The sequence below is a fragment of the Diaporthe amygdali genome (assembly GCF_026229845.1).
Source record: "Diaporthe amygdali strain CAA958 chromosome Unknown NODE_1_length_4327563_cov_65_473760, whole genome shotgun sequence".
In the NCBI taxonomy this organism is placed as follows: domain Eukaryota; kingdom Fungi; phylum Ascomycota; class Sordariomycetes; order Diaporthales; family Diaporthaceae; genus Diaporthe; species Diaporthe amygdali.
The window spans coordinates 3,043,504-3,062,866 of record NW_026517021.1 but is presented as its reverse complement, the minus strand read 5'-3'; the positions used below and the strand labels follow the sequence as shown (position 1 = coordinate 3,062,866).

The 19,363-nt window shown below is 54.8% G+C and overlaps 3 protein-coding genes across 3 annotated transcripts; 2 read left to right on the top strand and 1 right to left on the bottom strand.

Moving 5' to 3' along the window:
* Positions 1-2,892: 2,892 nt before the first annotated feature.
* On the bottom strand, positions 2,893-4,054 carry J7T55_006490 (llantoicase; the record flags this gene model as incomplete). Its single annotated transcript, XM_053144879.1, has 2 exons — positions 2,893-3,866; positions 3,961-4,054. The coding sequence occupies 2 exons, from the start codon at positions 4,052-4,054 to the stop codon at positions 2,893-2,895; spliced, it is 1,068 nt and encodes a 355-aa protein (XP_053001255.1).
* Positions 4,055-5,167: 1,113 nt separating this feature from the next.
* Positions 5,168-6,165, top strand: J7T55_006489 (cytochrome b561; the record flags this gene model as incomplete). The annotated part of the gene is made up of 3 exons (XM_053144868.1): positions 5,168-5,303; positions 5,383-5,652; positions 5,813-6,165. The coding sequence occupies 3 exons, from the start codon at positions 5,168-5,170 to the stop codon at positions 6,163-6,165; spliced, it is 759 nt and encodes a 252-aa protein (XP_053001254.1).
* Positions 6,166-12,086: 5,921 nt separating this feature from the next.
* On the top strand, positions 12,087-18,218 carry J7T55_006488 (uncharacterized protein; the record flags this gene model as incomplete). The annotated part of the gene is made up of 2 exons (XM_053144857.1): positions 12,087-17,948; positions 18,000-18,218. 2 exons carry the CDS (start codon positions 12,087-12,089, stop codon positions 18,216-18,218), a joined length of 6,081 nt encoding a protein of 2,026 aa, XP_053001253.1.
* Positions 18,219-19,363: the final 1,145 nt, after the last annotated feature.

Genomic DNA, 19,363 nt, shown 5'->3' with positions numbered 1-19,363 from the left:
TTGCGCATGACCAAAGCTTGTACCCCAGGTTCAGGGACAAAGGAGCTGGCTTGTAAACGTGTCGGTTTTTCAGGATGACTAAGCTTGCGGCTGTCAAGTACAGTAGTCATGACCCTCTCATCAAAGCTCGCGGCTCTCGCCGTGTTGTTGCAGGCTTCAAGATGAGCCGGCGACCACTCACGCATCCAGTCCTCGGACTCGTCGTTGGAGTGGTTCAATTTCCGTTGAAACGCACCAGAGTACCTGGGCATACCCAATCCAAGATGTCAGCAGCTGCCACAGGTGCGCTAATTTAGGCGGCGCTTCCAATTTCAGACGTCGTCACTCATCAAACCCACCGGAGCCGGTCAGCCCGGGAGTAGCAAGGGACTCGTTGAGAAAAGTAACCAAGGATGGATCCCCGACTAATACAGCTGGTTAGTGTATCCACGCGCCGCATTTCATGGTCGCCCCAGTTCGTCTCTCAGACTAGTCGGCCCTGGATGTCACTTGTCAGACAATCTTTCTTTCAGGCTAAGCGCCCCGAACCGTTGATCAACGCGCCTCATCCTGCCGCAAGCGACTTGGCGGATCTGTCGAGTATGACTTGATGGCATGCGGATGGACATGGCTTTGGCGCTCATCACCGATGACCCTCCCCTGGCATCACGGTGATGAGTAAAGGCACAGTATGCGCTTCAAATCTCATCGACAGCCTTCTACTTCGTGGGGCAAATTGGTCGGAGCTCCGGGCATCAAAATCACTGCCCTCGCCTTGCCTGGGTCGCGCCAGCATTGCGGGCGTAGACGTATGCTGTGCAAGAGCAAGAACAAGCAGATGTGGAACTTGGCTTGCAAGCCACAATAAAATCGCCCGCAAAGAGGTCCATGAATATGACCTGGTCAGACGGCACCGCGGTCAGACGGCACCGTGTTCAAGATACGGACCCATTTGTCGTGAATCAAGTTGCCCAAGGCCCGATGGACGGGCACACGAGGAAGCGGCTTCAACCGTGAATTAGTTTTGTTTGTTTATAGGCTCGGCGCTCCATTGACGGACATGCATGTCGTGGATGACGCTTGTGCGTAGCTCGGCCGGACGTCCTGTAAGTATACCAAAGTTCCGGCTTACGTGCAGAAGTCCTGCAGTTGAGCCTGCAGGACCTGCACTTCTCAGTGGCTGAGTGAAAATGTTGGCTCATGTCGGTCCAGTGGCTGGAGTGTGACCGCACTTTGCACGTAGGTTGAGACTCTGCAGGCAGCACTAGCAACCTCGTTGACCCCGGTTTCATCTGCTAAGCCTGTGCCACTGTTACACAGCGACGAGAAGCGAGCCCTATGGGTCAACACCACACAGGTGCTAAGTGCATGGTTCTGCAGTCATTCTCGGGGGTGAATCCGCTGGGGAAGCCAAATCGAGCTGCTTTGGGTGTCACAACAGTCTGGGTCTTGGGTCGGACTTTTGGCTGCTTCCCCTTGAAAGACATCCTCACTGATTGGGGCTTCTACAATCATTGTTGTTGGGCCAGATAGTGTCAAGCCATTCGTATTGCCTCTCTAAATTGCTGTCAGAGACTGACAGCCGAAATAAGCAGCATTTATCGAGCCCTTCTTCATGGCCTCACCCTTGAACATAGTGAGCGCAATCTGCGTAAGATTCCTGCTTGCCATCAAGATCGCCCCTATTTCAGAAATTCGAACCTTCGTAAAGCAGAGGTCACACAGACACGGAATTTCAGCCCGGGATATTCTTTGGCCCCAACAAGACGGTAGAGGCTCTTTGCTTGTCCCCAGCCACGTCGTCCTGATCACCAACGCAGACGAGACTCATTGGATCATCTCGCCGAGCAAATGGGTGGTTCTCGGCCGTCCGTCTTGACGCATCGGGGTTCTCTGTCGACCCTCCCTCCCTGTATGGTCTTTTGCCTCGTGGCCCGCGTGGCCCAAAAGCAGCTTGTGGACTGCCTGCAGGTATAGTCATGTCTCAAAATTTCTCACTCGGAATTCCTTTTTTGGGCCCTTTTTTATTTTGGAACCAAAGCCCACCCCATAGTTAGCAATGGCATTAGTGCCACTATTTCCAGCTCTTTTGCTTTTTTTGCTGCGTGTTGGTGGATGACGATATCCCCATTTTGCACGGCGGACTGAACTTGAAACGAGGCCCGCGTCGAAGACCTCCAGCCAAGAAGTGACTTTGCTTCCAATCGTTCCAGAAAGCGCCTCCATGGGGTTTGCATAGACTAGCCATGGTGCTATGCCTGTTTGACTTACCAAAAAGGACCATGTTCGGGTACTCAACTACCTCCGTTCCGTGACATTCGACGTTGAGGAACCTTGGCTTGCCGGTCCTCATCACGAGGTCTCGTACCTCGGTTCTTCCTGCCACAGGTCTAGACTCGGAGAAATTCTTGTGACCTTGAGCATGTCCTGGTCCATTCTCGTCAAGTGGCTCGTGATGCAGCTCCAGGCGCGCATTCAAACTCACCTAGAGTGTTTAAGAGAACGCGCAGGGTCTTTGCTGCCCTCAACGGCATATTTGATAGTTGAAACGCACGCGCAGATCATCACAATTGGCGGTGCAATTTGTCCTGGTCCGTCAGGTAGACTCACCGCTGGCTTTCGGGATCCAGGATGCTGAGCGGAAAAGATGAGGCTGAGATAAAATGCCATCAGACTTAGGTTCCCAGGTTCTGGCCAGACCGTTCGTCCGATCAAGCGATTACAATTTCGCCGCGGCGGTGTGTTCCTGCAACATAGCCCAATAGCCTCGAGTCCAGCGACATGGCCAATGAAAGGTTGCTATTTGCATGTCCACGCGCGAATCGTGACTTGTCTACATGTGAAATGTGAGCCTTGATGGTTGGTTTTCATGGGTTTTTGCGGATTTAAGCTACATAGGGCCCTTTCATACCACTAGACTGAACGCTTAGCAAACACTCGGATCCTCTTCACTCCTCCGTCGGGTATCATGGTCAACTTGACATGTGTAAAAGGCTGGTCCTGAATCTTGGAGGCATACTCGTGCTCCTGATCCGGCCCGGTCTTGCTAGCTTCCACAACCTCCTGCCATGCCTCGGCCGCCGCCGGGGGCTCTCCGGCGTCTTTCCACTCAATGGCGTCCACCTTCACCTTTTGCGGGAAGTTGCCCCTGAAGAAAGCCGTGTCCACGACAAGACGCTGGATAAGTGCCGGCGCGCCGAGGCGGATGACTGCCCAGTCGACATGGGCCTTCCCACGGGAGCGCTTCGTCTCCCAGCCGTCGCCCATGTCCTTGCCCCGGCCCGGCAGGATGAGGTTGTCCTTGGTGCCAAAGTGCTGGTCGCTGCAGGACACGGCGACGCCGCCGTTCTGGGCGGCGGCGAGGTCGAGGATGGCGTCCCTGTCGTCGGGGAAGACGGGCACGGCGTGGCCGAAGAGGCGGAAGCGGGCGATGCCGCCGTCCGGGTACATGTTGAGGCGGACGTGCGTGTAGCGCTTCGCGGTGGGCTTGCTCAGCTTCCAGGCGAAGCGCTGCGAGGGACCGCACTCGCGGATGCCGAGGATGGGCTCCCAGCCGCCGCGCGAGCCCTTCCACGAGAGGACCTCGGCGTCGTCGAGGCTGAAGCAGCCCTCGACCGAGATGAAGGGCGCGTGGTTGCCGGAGAAGAAGGCGGTGTCGACCTCGATGCCGTCGACGGTGCCCGAGGCGACGCCCAGCCGGATCACGACCCAGTCGAAGGCCTCCGTGTTGTGCCGGCGTGTCTCCCAGCCGTCGTACCAGGCGCCTGTGAACACCATCTTGCCCGGCTGACTGATGGGTGGCGTGGGCGTGAGGAGGTTCGCAGCCTCGGCGAACCACTCGTCAGAGAAGCCGAGGACCTTCCCGCCCAGGGCGGCGGAGATGAGGTCTGCATCGTGGTTAGCCTCTTATTCCATTTGGTTTGAGGTCGTCAACGCAGATTTACAGCCTCGACATGTGCTCTATTGGCCGGTCTTTCATACCTATGCTGGATGAGCGGAACGTCTGATCGATGTCGCCCGAGGCTACAGACGTAGCCTCGACATTGTCGAGCTTGTACTCGATCTCATCCGCCATTGTTGCCTTGGGAGATCTGGGTCGACTATTTTGTGAAGGGGGAGGGTTAGGTCGTAGAGGAAGTGTGGTCATCCACAGAAGTGAATGTGGGCTTGAGATGTGCTGTATATCGGAGCCGAGGACATTATGCGATAGGCGACGAGGTCTAATGACAATAGGCTATCGAGTAATGGGCTCCGGCCCCGGCCCGGATTGATTCGGCAGCGGCCGACACCGCTTGTGTGGAGCCCCGGTCTCCTGTCTCGTCAGCCTCGGTCGGACATGCAGACAGTGTTTGTTCTGTGCTCAATGCTTTGTTTGCTTGAAATGTACCAGCCACTTCTCGTGCATCCCCGGATCCAAAGTGCCGTCGCAAGCAGCGCCGTACGCCCGAAGCACCATAGAACACACGCCAGCACACTGTGGTCTGAATCCGGAGCCGAGTTCATGTGGCACGTTAATGTTGATTTGCCCGCGTTTAGCGGGTTGGCTACGATTATCTCGATAATCCGACCTCTCCCCAAGCTTGGTGCTAGCCGCTACCTGGGTCTGCCTGGGTCTGCCCCGCGCCCCAGTGGTCCCATGCAATGCGTCCAGGCTGGGTGGAGGGTGGGGGACAGTAATGCGGCAGCTCTCATAGGCCAATGGGCCCATCCCATAGAGTGCTCTCATCATCGACTTGTATGGCATCAACACAATTGTCACAACCGTTGCCCTGCTCGCAACGCATTGCTGTCACTCTCTTGCCTACTTGGGGCAAAGGCAACGAGCCCACGCGCCATGGATCGCACTGGATTGCACTGGATTGCAAGGCTAGGTTAGCTGGGTGCTCCTAAACTTCATCAGGTGCCCGCTTCTGGTGCAAGGTAGGTGTGCATGTCCGAACTCTTAATTCTTTCGAGGTACTTAAGCCGCAAGCTCGTCTGGGATCAACCCCTCAAGCTTCGCCCGTACTACCTTTCCTAGGTAACCAGCCTCCAACGTCAGTGTCAACGTCAGCCCCAGCCGGCATATCCATCGCCGAGTTGTCTTGACGACCTTTTGTCTCTGCATCTATGTAACAACATCAAATTCCTTTCAAGAAACGGCCGTAGAAACAGATTCCGCTCCCACAGACGCACGCTTCCTTCCAGGATGGCTTCAGCAACAGGCATTCCGGAGCACCCTCCGGAGAACAACCATGAAGCGAGAGAGTCCGAACCTCTTCTCGGCCAGCCCGGAGATGTCCTGCAGAAACCAGAAGAATCAATATTCCACAATCTCTACAGAGGTGCGCACTCCCCGGAAGACTCGCTCGCCCCACGACCCGTAATTGACACTTTCTGACTGACGAATCCCCCAATCACTAGGCACCGGCTGGCTGGCTCAAGGCGGCGCCGTCCTGCTCGTCGCCCTCGTCTGGTCCTCCGTCTTTGAGCACCCGCCCTTCATTCCGCTCTTCAGCCCGCACCCGCTCCTCCAGAGCGTCGGCGTGCTCGTCCTGGCAGAGGCCATCCTCATCCTCCAACCGACGTGGACCGCTGGCGAGAAGATCATTGGCGCCCGCGCCCACGCTTCGCTCAACCTTCTATCCTTTATCATTTTCGCGGCCGGTGTGCTGATTATCGAGGCGAACAAAAGTAAGCACTGTCAGCAGGGGCGTTCGTTTCCTACATGGATAGTTTTGGGGGCGGTGGTTATCCAGGAAACAGGCTCTAAAGACCATCACCAAGCCACAATAACTTCCAATACCTTGTTCTTCAAAGCCGTTTGTAATTCCAATTACTGACAAATCCGCAGTCAAGCAAGGTCCCGACAGCCACTTCCACTCCGTGCACGGCTACCTGGGCGTCCTCACCAGCGTGGTGCTGCTGGTTCAATACGTGTTCGGGTTCCTGATGTGGGGAGTTCCGGGCGTGTTCGGCGGCGTCGACAACGCGAAGGCGCTGTGGAAGTACCACCGCATCAGCGGGTACCTCCTGTTCCTGCTGATACTGGCCACCGTCATCAGCGCCGTGTGGACAGACTTCAACGTCAACGTGCTCAACATCCGGGCGTGGACTGTCGTGGTCGCCGTTGCGCTCATCGTCCTCGGGGTGTACCCTAGGCTCCACCCGAGGAAGCTCGGGTTCAACATTGGTCGCCACCACTGATGTGTGCGAATGGGACCGTGAATTCAGGAGCCTCGGTGCTGTTTTGTTGGGGATCAGGACGCGGGTCGTTTGTGTAAAGCCACCTGGCACTTGGTATTTGACGGGTTCTGTGCATTGCGAATCTTTACTTCAAACACGGTTCTGGGCGTGCGCTGCGAGATTTGAACGGCTCACAAGCTTTCCCATGCTGGCATTACGCTTCCGGTGGAAGGCTGATAGAGGGTATATTGGGCAAGCTCTTTGCTTTGGATTCGATAGCGACACAGGTACATTTTAAAACTATTGATCAGCAACGCTTGAGTGCTAAAATAGTTTCGAACTTTTCGTTGCTTGTTCCATGCCATGAAGGGGAGAACTGAGTGCCTTGAGCAGTGCTTTGGCAGATGGGAAGAAGTACCCAGCTATCATTTCGTATTGCTCCCCGCCAGCTCGAGTAAAGACGCTTTTGGCAGCGATCTACATGTGAATCAGATGGTAAGTTTAAACAGATAGGGAGTAGCTCATGTACTGTGATGTATTCTTGGTGAAGGTGAACAGTAACTTCGCTTATGGAAATTTATGACCCGACGCTCAAAACGATGTGTTCCTCGGGAGAAAGGCGAAGCGGCATTGCATGTCAAAGCAGTGCTCTGGTGGGAGGATAGCGAACATCTTACGGCAAGCACTTCTTGCCATGCGAATTCCCATTCTGTATTATGACGTGGGTTGTCTCGGCCTCACTGCCATCGATTGCTCTTTGATTCCTGGCCGTGTGCTGTTGTCTGTTTGCAGCTGCGTGTATATGGCCGGGTACCTGGGAAGGGGAAGATGAAGGGTGCGACAGACTGGACCCCTAAACTTGAGCAGACACCCCGGCGGGAACGCACGCAGAGCACGATTCTCTACATAGCGGCCGCCTTAGCACAGATCCCGTATGATATAGACGGGGACACGTCGGTATGTGTGCGAGCTACCTTGAAGCCGGACTGTCCGTCCATGCGAGCAAGGTTGCCATCTATCTGATGCTAGATCGATCCGAAGATCGACGAGTGTGCATATATCCCTTTTGAATGTAGACACATCTTCAGTATTGAGGTGCACGGCGCTCACGCTTGCATACTGGCTACTCAGATGCGGAAGTTCTTCGGGGAGAAAAGCTGCACTCTACCCAGTATCTCTCGTTTCTCAGACACACACTCTCCGATTTTGACTCGAGATATATGCGTCTTGGGCCCAAACCCAAATCAATATCCTTCGTACGTCGGCTGCCAAGTCGTTCCTATGAAAGACGGGCCGCTGAATCGAAGTGCGACCCGTCAACATTCACATAGTGCATGAAACGAGACAGCGCGTTTTGACTACGGCTATGTTGGATGCGGGCCTGGGAGCAGAGCTGCTCTCACCTCTCATGTGAGTACGGAACGAAAAACATCTTGTGTTGCGTTCATCTATTGATGCTTCCATGACCTGTTGAGACGGACGCTCTCACAAAGGTGACTCATGTGTAGTCTGTGAATCATTTTCGAGAAGACCGATTTTAGGATTGGGTTGTCCATCATATGGGCATAAAGAGGACGAGCAGACTCCAGAGACTGGTGGGAAGGCCGATGCTGAAGACGTGAGCCTTGACAGAGAGAGAGATCGACACTAAGTCGTCGTCGTCTCTAAGGTACCTCAGCGGACACATGGCTCAACATGTTGATTTGACACCGGTTTGAATATTTCCGACCACCATCGTCAGCACATGCCATTCACCTCTCACCAACCTTACCAGCCGTCCGAGCGCCGCACATTGTTGTGTCCTGGTCAGTACCTACATTAGCATGCCAGGCAGCGGGAACCTTGTTCAGACGATGCCTGATCTCGTCATCCTGGGAGCTTTTCGACAATGTTGCACGTAGGCGCTCGCCCTCCTGCCAGGTTTTGGCCACACCTACCACTTGAGCCCCCGAGTTTCTTGGTCATCTGTCGAGGGTCTGTCCGCTGAACTTCCGACGGATCACCCGGGGAAAGTTCGCTGAGACTTGTTGGCATTGACCAGGGTGTCTTCCCAGTTATTGTTGGACATGTATATCTTGGTACAATATTGGGTCACAGCATGGAGGCGATAGTCAGGCACGCAACCTCAGATATGAAACCTTCGATGTTCGCTAGGCGAGTGACTGTCTGTTGGGGACGTCGACGAGGGCTGAATAAAGATGCGCTAGACGACGTGATGGTTGCAAGGACTCGAGTCTTTAGAGGTACATGCAAGACTCATTAGACGTTTTATGCAAATGCAACCACACCGCAAGGGCGGGTCGTAGACTCAACGCAGTTATACTCGAGCAAGCTTCCCAGGGTACCGATTACCTGAAAGGCCATCGGTCAAGCTGTCTCTAACCACACACACTTGCATGCGAAGGAGAAACCCCGGCACTTGAAGACACAACTGAGTTCCCAAAATACACTGAACTTTCAGGCCGCATGGGAGGCAATGTAAAGACGACCGATTGCTCGAATGTTCGCGAATCGTCCTTCGTCGATAGTGGGGCCAGAGGTGAGGACGAGTGACTATGTAGATGTGTGCCCCTGCCCCACGAATGCAATCGTTGACGTTGTCGTATTAAATTCGACATATGCAAAACACAGGAGACAAAGCGCCTGCCCCATCCAGAAAAATCGTGGGGTTTGCGACCCACGTTGAAGCTCCCTGCCCTGGCGAAAGGCCTGCTTGTACCTGATTCTGCCGCATCCCGGCCATAGCAGTAGAAAGAGAGGCCCGTCTCCGATTTGTGTGACCGGGGCTCTCGAACAGAAATCGACACAGGTCGCGGTAGGTGGGGGTAATTTTAGGGGTTCATCTCCGATATGATCTTTGGATATCGGACATGTGCCCCTCCAGATCGCATTGGGACCACGACGACGTACCGCAGAAGGTGACCCTGAGCAACCTCGTGTCCCCACACTGGGCAGCCTGCTTACCTCCTGTTTACCTCCTGCGACGCTGCGTAGGATTGCACTCGCATCCCTCCAGCTCCGTCAGACGAGAAAACAACAGCCAGCCAAGGGCTATGGGCAGGGAATATACGGAGCCGCGTGCGGTTCCGTGAGAAGGACGTCTTTGTCTGAAGACCCCTGATGGGGCCAGAAGTTGGCCGAATGGAAGATGCAGTGCGTTGCGGCAAAGGGTTGCAGAGGCCGAGACGTCAGACCACGTTCATTTGCGCAAACAGGAAACTGTGTCGTAGTGGGGCCCGGGAGGATCGGTCTGTCGGGAAGGCTGCTCGAGCTTTTCGCAGACGGCCTTGGGGAAACGAGGCTGTCACAGAACATGGCTCCCCGCCGAGAGCAGAGGATTCCCGGCCAACCTTGGATTGGTGAGCCCTGGGCCAGTGAAGGGACATTGGACAGGGTAGGGGTGTTTCATGCACCATACCATCATCGCCTCTCTGTCGCGTCTGCAGCACCGCACCGCAGCGCACAGTGGCAGCAGCAGTAGCAGCAGCAGCAGAAGTGATTGAGTGACGAGGTATTGGATTGTGTTGATCGAGCGGCTCTTCCCCCCGATATCTGTCCAGCAGCTGAGCTGACTCGGATCCACCTGGGATTTCTCACCCGGCAGGTATGGAGGAGGTACATTCCCACCAGGGTACATCGTCCATGTCGACGGCGCAGGTGCGCAGACACAGTGAGGCGTACCCATTTCCGCGGGTGGGCTCCATGTCATCTAGCTCCCTCCAGTACGTACAGATGCTCCGACCAATACTGTGGCCGGGTGTATCCCAGTGACGTTGACCCTACGTCATCCCTGAAGTTTCTCCATATTCGGCAGGGACTGCCGCCAGGGACCCCTTTTTTACATGGTTCGGTTCAGTACACAGAGAATGTACTTCGCGTCGACGACCGTTGTGCAACCACGGCTTCGGTCCCACAGCATCGGCGACAACAACCCACCCCCTGGTTGGCCTTTTTTTTTCTCTTTCTTTCTAACATCGCTGCTTGCCTGATTGCCTGCTTGCTTGCCTCCTGTCCTTCCCCAGCGTACCCACCACCTCGCGACTTGACCTGGGATCGACAGCAACATGGTTTGCCGGCGAAACGTTCAACGAAAAGTCCGAAAGCCTACACTGCCCATCTTCTTGTGTGGCATAGTCATCGTCAAGTCGTGCTCGATGTGTTGTTGGTTGTTTGTCCATCCCCCAGCTTGATCTCGATGGAACGGCGAGTCAGGCTCGTCCCGATGCTCAATGCGCTTGAGGGAATGCCTGCACGGCACCTTTTCGGATGCCGCACGTAAAGACTGTCCGTTGGTGCGAGGTGGTCCTATAGTACTAGTTTACATCAAGTCTGGAGAGCCATGGACAGAGCCAATCTTATTGTTCCCACGTGTGCTTCCCGTGACCTGGACTACAGCATGGTCCTGCCATCGTATAAAGGGTTCGCATGGCCGGTGCTCTTGATCTCGGCTTGGACGATGATTTAGAGCCACTCGGCCAATAAAGAAAGAGTCTCGTCGAGGTCCTCTCAGGTCATGAGCAGATAGGGTTTGACCGTGACGAGAATGATTGTTAATAGTGACACCACGGCATCAGTGGGAGACGGGATACCACAATGTAGTGTAGTTAGGTTCCCTGTGGTTCTTGGGTCCGTCCTCGACGATCATCCTGCGCGCTGGCACGAGTGCCGGCACCCACACCCGTCCAGAAGCTGTCTGCAAGCTCGGGGACGAAAGCTCAGTCGAGACGACGGGAGTCCACAATGGAGGCATGGCTCTCCTGTGATAAAGTTCGACGGCCTAGGCGAAGGAAGGGACATCTGTATCGACTTGGGGCGGACACCAGCACCCTCCCTGTTTGGTGCTGTAAGCACCCTAGGAAATGTCGCTACTGTGCCTAGTAGGTAAAGCAGGGAAAGGAAGCGTCAGAAACCTGGATGGGACGGCAGAGACCCACAGCCGCGAAAACCTCCAGCACCAGCACCAACACCGGCACCAGCACCACCAGCCCTTGGCGACCTACTGTAGACTAGTCTGCCGACACTGGTACGGTGGTTGGTTTGGGACTTGTTGTTCCAATTTTCGAAGAACATGCCGCCCGCACCAGGCCACCAAGAACAACAGGCGGCGCGGTGAGTTCCTCGACAGCCCGGATCACAGAGACGTCCAGCCAGCCACCAAAACCCCCCTCCAACCAGTAACAGTAAACCAACCAGCCAGACGGCCAGACGGCCAGACCAGTACTGTACTGTACTCCAGTCGCCTCTCTCTCAAGCGAGAGCACCTGCCCTGGTGGTCTCGGTTCTGGTGGCGGTTGCCTCCTCCAGCCGCCCGTGCTGCCCCGGCCTTGCCCTGTGCTGCGCTTTCCTTCTTATTTTTAACAGAGCAGCCGCACACCTACGTCATACCGACCACACCCAAAACCACCTGCGCTGGCTGCTGCCCGTCCAGACAGGTCGACCCTGCACCTGTTTTCCGCCTCCCAGCTGCAATTGCAGTATTGCAAGGCCTGGCCTACCTGCCCACCTAACTCGTCCAGTTTCCGTTCGTTCGTACCTCGCCTGCCTCTCAGAAAATCCGACAAAGCCAGACCTCAAATTCCACTTTTGCGGCCTTCGTCAGCTGCCCTTGCCTCTGCCTCTGTCCTTGTCTTTCAAGGTTGTCCTCGCCTCGCCTCGCCCCGCCCCGCCCTGGGTGCCCTCGCCTTGCCTCGTCTCGCCCTGCTCTGACTTGCCTCTAAACCCGTCTTTGACTTCTACTCCCTCCTGCTCATTCTCGCGACCCCGTGTCGCCCAGTTTTGCCAGGCGCAATTCCGCTGTGTGAACCTTCCTCGGCCTTGTTCCAACGAGCTCTACATACATGCTGTAAAGCGACCACGACCATCCAATTGCCACGATCACGCGGCCACGCCCGTCACTCCAGACTGTCCTCGACGCCCTCTCCATGGAACAGCACCTATGAGGCATGCCAAGGTCGATTCAAAGCGCTGAGGACCAGGACGACCTGTTCGATACGCGCCGCTCATCCAAACCTCCGCCGGCACCTTCACCCGAGCCTCAGGGGATCCAGCCTGGACACTCAGATGCGTCGCCGACGTCGCAAGGAAATGAGCGAGCAGTGATGTCAGATCGCTCCAAAGCCGCAGGAGAGGGCAAGCAGCCCCTGCAGGACCCGAGAATTCTGGCCGTCAGCAGGAGCATTCCAAGCTCTGCTGTTGGCAGTGGGAAACCAGCGGGAGGCCTTGCATCCCATGCCCGGGACCAGTCGAGCAGCGCGTCCGAGACTGCGCGCAGCAGTGGTGATGATGAAGCGAGCCCGCCGGGGCCCAACTCCCCCAGGTCTCCCAAGGACTCCGCCAGTCAGCTCAGCCAGTATCGCGAGAAGCTGACTAGAGAAATTGCACGGCAAGGGCTCGGCGCAAGACCCGGCCAAGCTCCGGCCCAACAGCCAAACAGAGTCTCGCCTATTCTCGAAGACGCCGCTGCCGCTGTGACAAACACGCCCAGCCCGGTGGTGTCGTCCGGGCCGTCTACTGGATCAACTAATGCCTCGACAGAATCTAACCAAACGATTAAGGGTGGCGTCACTCCCGGCTTCGTCGCCAAGACACCATCCTACCCATTTCCCCGTATGGCTAGCAACCCTGGATATATTCCTTCTTCTCTGCATAGGCCTTTCACGACTCTATCACCAACGGGAACAGGATATGATATGTCCTCCATGTCCGCCGCGGGGACGCCCAATCAGGGCACCTCTCGACCGCATGATAGGATTTTGTCCAACCCTTCAACGCCTGCATCCACCGTGACCTTCCAGCCCCCTGGTGCAGCCCAGCCAGGGGATGATCCGGACTTTCCCACGCCGAATCTTTACGACCTGTCCTTGATGCTGTCGGCCGAGCCCGGAATGGAAGCCTGGTGGAAGACGGTTGTCTATATTATGACCGTTTGCTTCAAAGCTGAAAGGCTGACACTGTCTGTACCCGCTGACTCGACTGACCTGGAAAACGTTCCATGGGGTCAGAAAGCAACCTACAATGCACGGCCAGAAGATAGCTTAAGCATGGAGTACATGGCCAGGGGTAGTAGTCTCGTGGCAAGCAGCCTGGGTGACGTCTCCGAAGTACTTTCCCCAGGCGGCGATGATACTATTCGTCTGCAAGGTTTTTCACGTCCTCACATATATACTCGCCACTCTTTCACGGCGTTTGAAGAAGAGAAACAAAAAGACGAATCATCAGCGAAGCCGCGGCCCTTCTTCAAGAGACCAGGCGTGTTGGCCCGAAGCAGGAGCACTTATCCTGAGACGCCAACACCACACGTGGGACTGAATCAACAAGCACTGGAGGAACACGATGCCGAGGCGCCAGGACTGACTGGTGGGTGGGATGCGCCGGCGCCGGAGAAGGAGAACCAGGGGAGAGTCTTTGAACTGCTGCAAGCTCTGGATTACGAGGCTGATCCGCTGATCGATCACCATGGCGTGGCAAAGGTACTAGAACGCGGGCGCGTGATTGCATTGACACGAAGCTATCCATACCTCGAGGACACTACCCAGGTCAAACCTGTGGATAGTAAAGCACCTGCCCGTGCCCACTCGCCGGAAGGTCTCAAGAAGAAGGGCAGGTGGATGCGGCACGACTCTTCCACAAAACTGTCCAACATCCTAAACTCGGCTCATCCGATTAGGACTCACCCCCATGAACGGAGGGCTGCGCAAAATATTGACAAGATGATCTCTGAAGGAGAGCCCCGACGACCACCGACTCCAAAATATGAGGAGTACGAGCAGACACCACCCTCTCCTTGGTCACAGTCGCCAGCGCCCTCGCCTGCAATTCGAGCCGATCCGAAAGACAATCCTTTTTTTACCGATGCCGTTGTGGACGAATCATCATTCGATCCTACGCTGACGACTCCGGACTACGCAGCAATAGGACCACAAGAAGCCATCGGGGTAGACAATGCTTGGACTGTCCTGCATATTCCCCTGAGGCACCCACTCTTCTCGAAGCCGTCCAATGGGTTCAAACTGGATACTACCCTCATGGAGCAGAAGTCGTCGCGTCGTGGGAAAGAGAACGCCCCAGAGTCCGAGAAACATCTTGATTCGGACGCGTTTAGGAGAGAAAAACAGACCCCCGTGGCCATTCTGTCTATTCTCAGTCCTACTATCCCTTATCCGTCCAATCTTCGCTACTCACTTGAGCATTTGTCACCTCACCTCGCGACATCATTCGCCCTGTGCCGCCATTATAGCAATCTGGAAGCCGAGGTCAGCAGAATGCATCATCGGAGACCACGAGTTGCAGGATTCGGCGCTGTGGACCCCGAAGGCCGGCCCATCACAGATCCAGCAATCATTAATTACGCAGCCCCTGAAGAGGCTGCAGACAATTCGCTGGCAGGAAGCATGACAAGTCCGAGTGAGTACTCTACACAGTCACGAAGCGTGACGGGCACTCCCGGAGGCACACCAGGCTGGGAATCTACAGGCTTCGGAACCATGATGGACAAACGACCTCCGGTCTCAAGTCCCGCTCCTGCGGGCGGTGACAGTTACTTCACAACGAAGTCCAAAACGACCAGCAAGCCCGAGTTCCCTTCTACTATGCAGCAGCGGGTCAGACGTAATTCCAGAAGCAGCACCACGTCGGAGAAGCGCTCCTCCCTACGACTGTCTGGCGGAATGTCACTGGAGTCTGGTCGCTTGAGCCCCGACGTCAATGAAGAAGACCTGCCTGCAGAGACTGCAGGAAAGGTAGCAGAAGATTCTGCCCCACTGGCAACCACAAAGCGAGTGACGACCAAGGAGCTATCAGCAGAAGGGAAAGAAGACAAACCTTTCGAGTCCAAGGGCGGCAGAGCGGCAGCTCAGACACCCCACCGCCACGTCAAGCTCCATTCCTATGGGGGAGATTTTGCAACGACGTTCCAATCGTTACCTCCAGGCTCGACTATTCCCACAAGGGGTGCTCCGTCTCGAGCCGACACCATGCCCACCAACACATCTGAAATGGCTCTACCAACAGACAAACTCAAAGATCTCATACTCGACTCGATCCCAGCGCAGCTCTTTGTGACTCTGCCCAGGACTGGTGAGATCGTGTGGGTGAATAGTCGTTATCTTGCCTACCGTGGTCAGTCTCTGGCAGAACTTCATGCAGATCCTCACGCAAGCTTTCATCCCGATGACCGTGAGACCTATCTCAAAGCGTGGGGACGTGCAGTCAAAACAAGCACAGATTTCCAGATGAATGTGCGGATTCGCCGCTTCGATGGTGCTTTTCGCTGTTTCTCGGCAAGGGTTGTTGCGTGCAAAAATAAGCGCAACGAAATCGTGTATCACCTGGGCTCGTACACGGACATCCATGAACAGACCATGGCAGAGCTCAAGGTCGTCCGGCAGCAGGAGATCGAGGCTTCTGAAGCAAAGTACAGATTCCTCGCCAACCTGATCCCACAAATCATCTTTACGGCCACTGAGGACGAGGGAATAACCTTCGCCAATGAGCAGTGGCTTGCTTACACTGGGCAGAGCGAAGGCGATGCTCTGGGCTTAGGATTCATGGACTACGTACACCCTGACGATTTAGCCAAATGTCGGATACCCTCAGGTCAGCAATCTGCAACGCCACCCCTCAGTCGAGTCAGGATGGGAAAGAAAAGCCATGCAGAACCTTCAAAGGGCAACAAATCGTCCGACCACTCAACCCACAAGAGCACAACCCATGTCGAGAGTAACATACGAGGCGTGCACCATCCACTTTCTCGACAGAACAGCTCCAGTAGCGACTCCGTCTACGAACTTCCTTCTGCGAATCTGACTGAGTTGGCCAAGGACGGCGTCGTCAAGGTTGGAACGGACAGCAACGGCAGGTTGTCATACTCTACAGAAATCCGGCTTCGTACAAAGACAGGTGAATATCGATGGCACTTGGTACGTTGCGTCGAGATTGACAACATTGGCAACGACAACAGCTCCTACTTTGGGTCGGCAACCGACATCAATGACCACAAGTTACTCGAGGCGAAGTTGAAGGAGGCCATGGAATCAAAGAGCCGCTTCTTGAGCAACATGTCGCATGAGATCCGAACCCCACTCATTGGTATCTCGGGCATGGTCAGCTTCCTTCAGGACACTACCCTGAACGAAGAGCAGCGAGATTACACCAACACTATTCAAACCAGCGCTAACAGCCTGCTCATGATCATCAACGATATCCTTGATCTTTCGAAGGTTGACGCCGGCATGATGAAGCTGAATCATGAGTGGTTCCATACACGTGCTTTGATAGAAGACGTGAATGAGCTGGTCTCAGCTATGGCTATTGCCAGGAGACTCGAACTGAATTACATTGTTGAGGAGGATGTGCCCACGTGGGTCAAGGGCGATAGGGTGAGAATTCGACAAGTTCTTCTGAATGTGATCGGCAACGCGATCAAGTTCACCGAGGCCGGCGAAGTTTTCAGCCGGTGCAGAGTCAGGGCTGGCGCATCAGGACTAGGTGAACAACAGGTCATGCTCGAGTTCGCTGTGATCGACACCGGAAGAGGCTTCACAGAGGAAGAGTCGAAGCTCATATTCAAACCGTTCAGTCAGATTGATGGCAGCAGTACAAGAGCTCATGGTGGCAGCGGCCTCGGCCTCGTCATTTCACGACAGCTTGTGGAACTGCACGGCGGAAAGATGGACGGCACGGCCGTGCCGGGACGAGGAGCGACCTTCACTTTTACGGCCAAATTTGGCTTGCCAACTGCAGAGGACCACCCGGACGTGCCCGCCAGCCCACAGTTGCCAAACACACCTGCCGTTCTCGAGGATATTCCCACCCAACCTTTCAGGCAGTTCACCATCACAAAGCACCGCTCCTCCGCCGCTGCTAGCCCCAGTCACACTGAGCAGGAATCTTCACCAGCGGTCGTTTCAAGCGGCAGCTCGAACCCGTCTGTGACATCGACCGGAACGCGTGTCACAGGCAGATCGTCAATCTCGTCCGTGAACGTCGGCCTAGCTCGGTTCAGTGAAGCTGCTAGGGCCAGTGGCCAGGATTTGACACAGATGAAATTGGAAATGCCATCAGGCCGATCTTCACCTGGACAGACGCCGACTCCTGAGCACCCGGATAAGGCTGTGCCTGCCAACGAGTTCCGCCCGCCGATGTTTTCTATTCTGGTGATCTGCCCTCAAAAGTATAGTCGAGAGGCCACCACACAACACATCGAGATGACTTTGCCGAAAGACGTCCCTCATCAGATCACAGCACTTGCGAGTGCCCAAGAAGCCAAGCAGCTCATCAGCCGCGATGATCCGGTCATCTTCACGCACATTCTTATCAACCTTGCGTCTTCCGAGGAGGTTTTGGCGTTGATGAGTGAGATCAGCAGCTCGACTCTGCTAAGTAAGACGAAGGTTGTCTTGTTGTCTGACTCCATCCAGCGACAAGCCTTGACCAAGCTCGTCGAGGGCAGCAGCCTTTCGAATGTGATCTCTGATAGCAGGGTCACGTATGTATATAAGCCGGTGAAGCCATCACGCCTGGCTGTTGTCTTTGATCCAGCCAATGAAGGCGATCTTAGTGTCGACCGCAATCGGTCTACTGCTCAACAGATAGTCGAGACTCAGAAGAAGAGCTATCAAGAGGTCGAGAAGCGAATGGGCAACAAGGGCTACAAGGTGCTCCTTGTGGAGGACAACCCCGTGAACCAGAAGGTTCTGAAGAAGTACCTGATCAAGGTTGGGTTGGAGGTCGAATTAGCCGCAGACGGTGAGGAGTGCACAACAAAGGTCTTCGGCCATGATCATGGCTTCTACTCCTTGATACTGGTAGGTCGCAAACCCCACTATCGGCTTCACGAAAAACTAACAGCATATTAGTGCGATCTTCATATGCCTCGGAAGGACGGCTACCAGGCCTGTCGCGAAATCAGGCTCTGGGAAGCCAAGAACAAGCACCCCCAATTGCCAATTATCGCGCTTTCTGCGAATGTCATGTCTGACGTGCAGGAGAAGTGCGTAGAGGCGGGATTCAGTGACTACGTTACGAAACCAGTGGACTTCATCGACTTGTCGACGGCCTTGTCCAAGTTCTTTTGAGTCTGAAGCTGCGTCGGCACGACAGTCACCACCAAACCTGAGACAGAAGCAACGATAAGGGAGACACAGTAAACGAATAGATGTCGCTTGCATACTATTGGCGTTACCATTGCGGTAGTTCTATCTACCAGACAGCATCATACGCTTGTGGCCAAGGAGTTTACGCAGCGAGGCAGCATTTTTCTTTCCATAATTCTTTTGTATAAACTCCCCTGATACCAATTCACGAAAAATACCATTCTCTTTTCCCCTATTTACGAAGTCAGATACCAAGCGAACAGACTTTGCTAAAGATGGGAGCACATTGTTTTGCTTTTGGGTTTTGGGGGCGGGGTGGAGGGACGGCCAGCATAAAGGAGAGGAGGCAGAACACATATCGGCATCCAAGTCAATTCTGCTTTCAGGCATTTCGATGTACATCCGTGGGGTTTATGAAGTCATGTTACGAAGTTGGGGACCGCCTACCATCATGATGCCTCATTTCTTCTCCCGCTGTCAACGTTCAGGGTCCAAGGTCGATCATCATCCTGCTTACCGGTGCTACTACTGCTAGGATACAGGGGCGCTTGTCATATCAGCACGCTCCTATGCAAGCATAATTGATGATCTCGTCTGAGTTTGGATCAGCTGACGCGGCTGGGCATTCCATTCCCACGGTATTTTTTTTATCGGTACATTATAGGATTCTCGATGGGAGGGGATATCGGAGTTCCGGGAGAAAGGAGGGGGCCGGCGCCTGAAGGAAAGGGAAAGAAAGAAGGGGTCGCGGGTGGATGTACAGCGATAGGGACAAAAAAATAATGATTCGGTTCCGTCTAATTTCCCTCTGTGCCGACCTTGTTCTTCTGTACCTGATTGGCAACTTTCCACGTTCAGGATCAGAATCGTAGCATGTATTGTCGCCGTGCATCGAAAGGGTCATCCGATGTTGTTGTTCCATTTTAGATGAATGGCGACATGAACGCGAAAGCTCCGGGGCGGGTCCGTCCGTTGGGTTGGGTTGTGGGACAAGAGTCCAGCCAAACATATGTGCAACCTTGACCGGTCAGTTAGGAAGTCATTACTTGTGAATATGCACGGAAGGGCCTCAGCAGAGTCGCATATGCGGCTAACGCCCGTTAATACTGGTTCTCATCTCGTCGAAT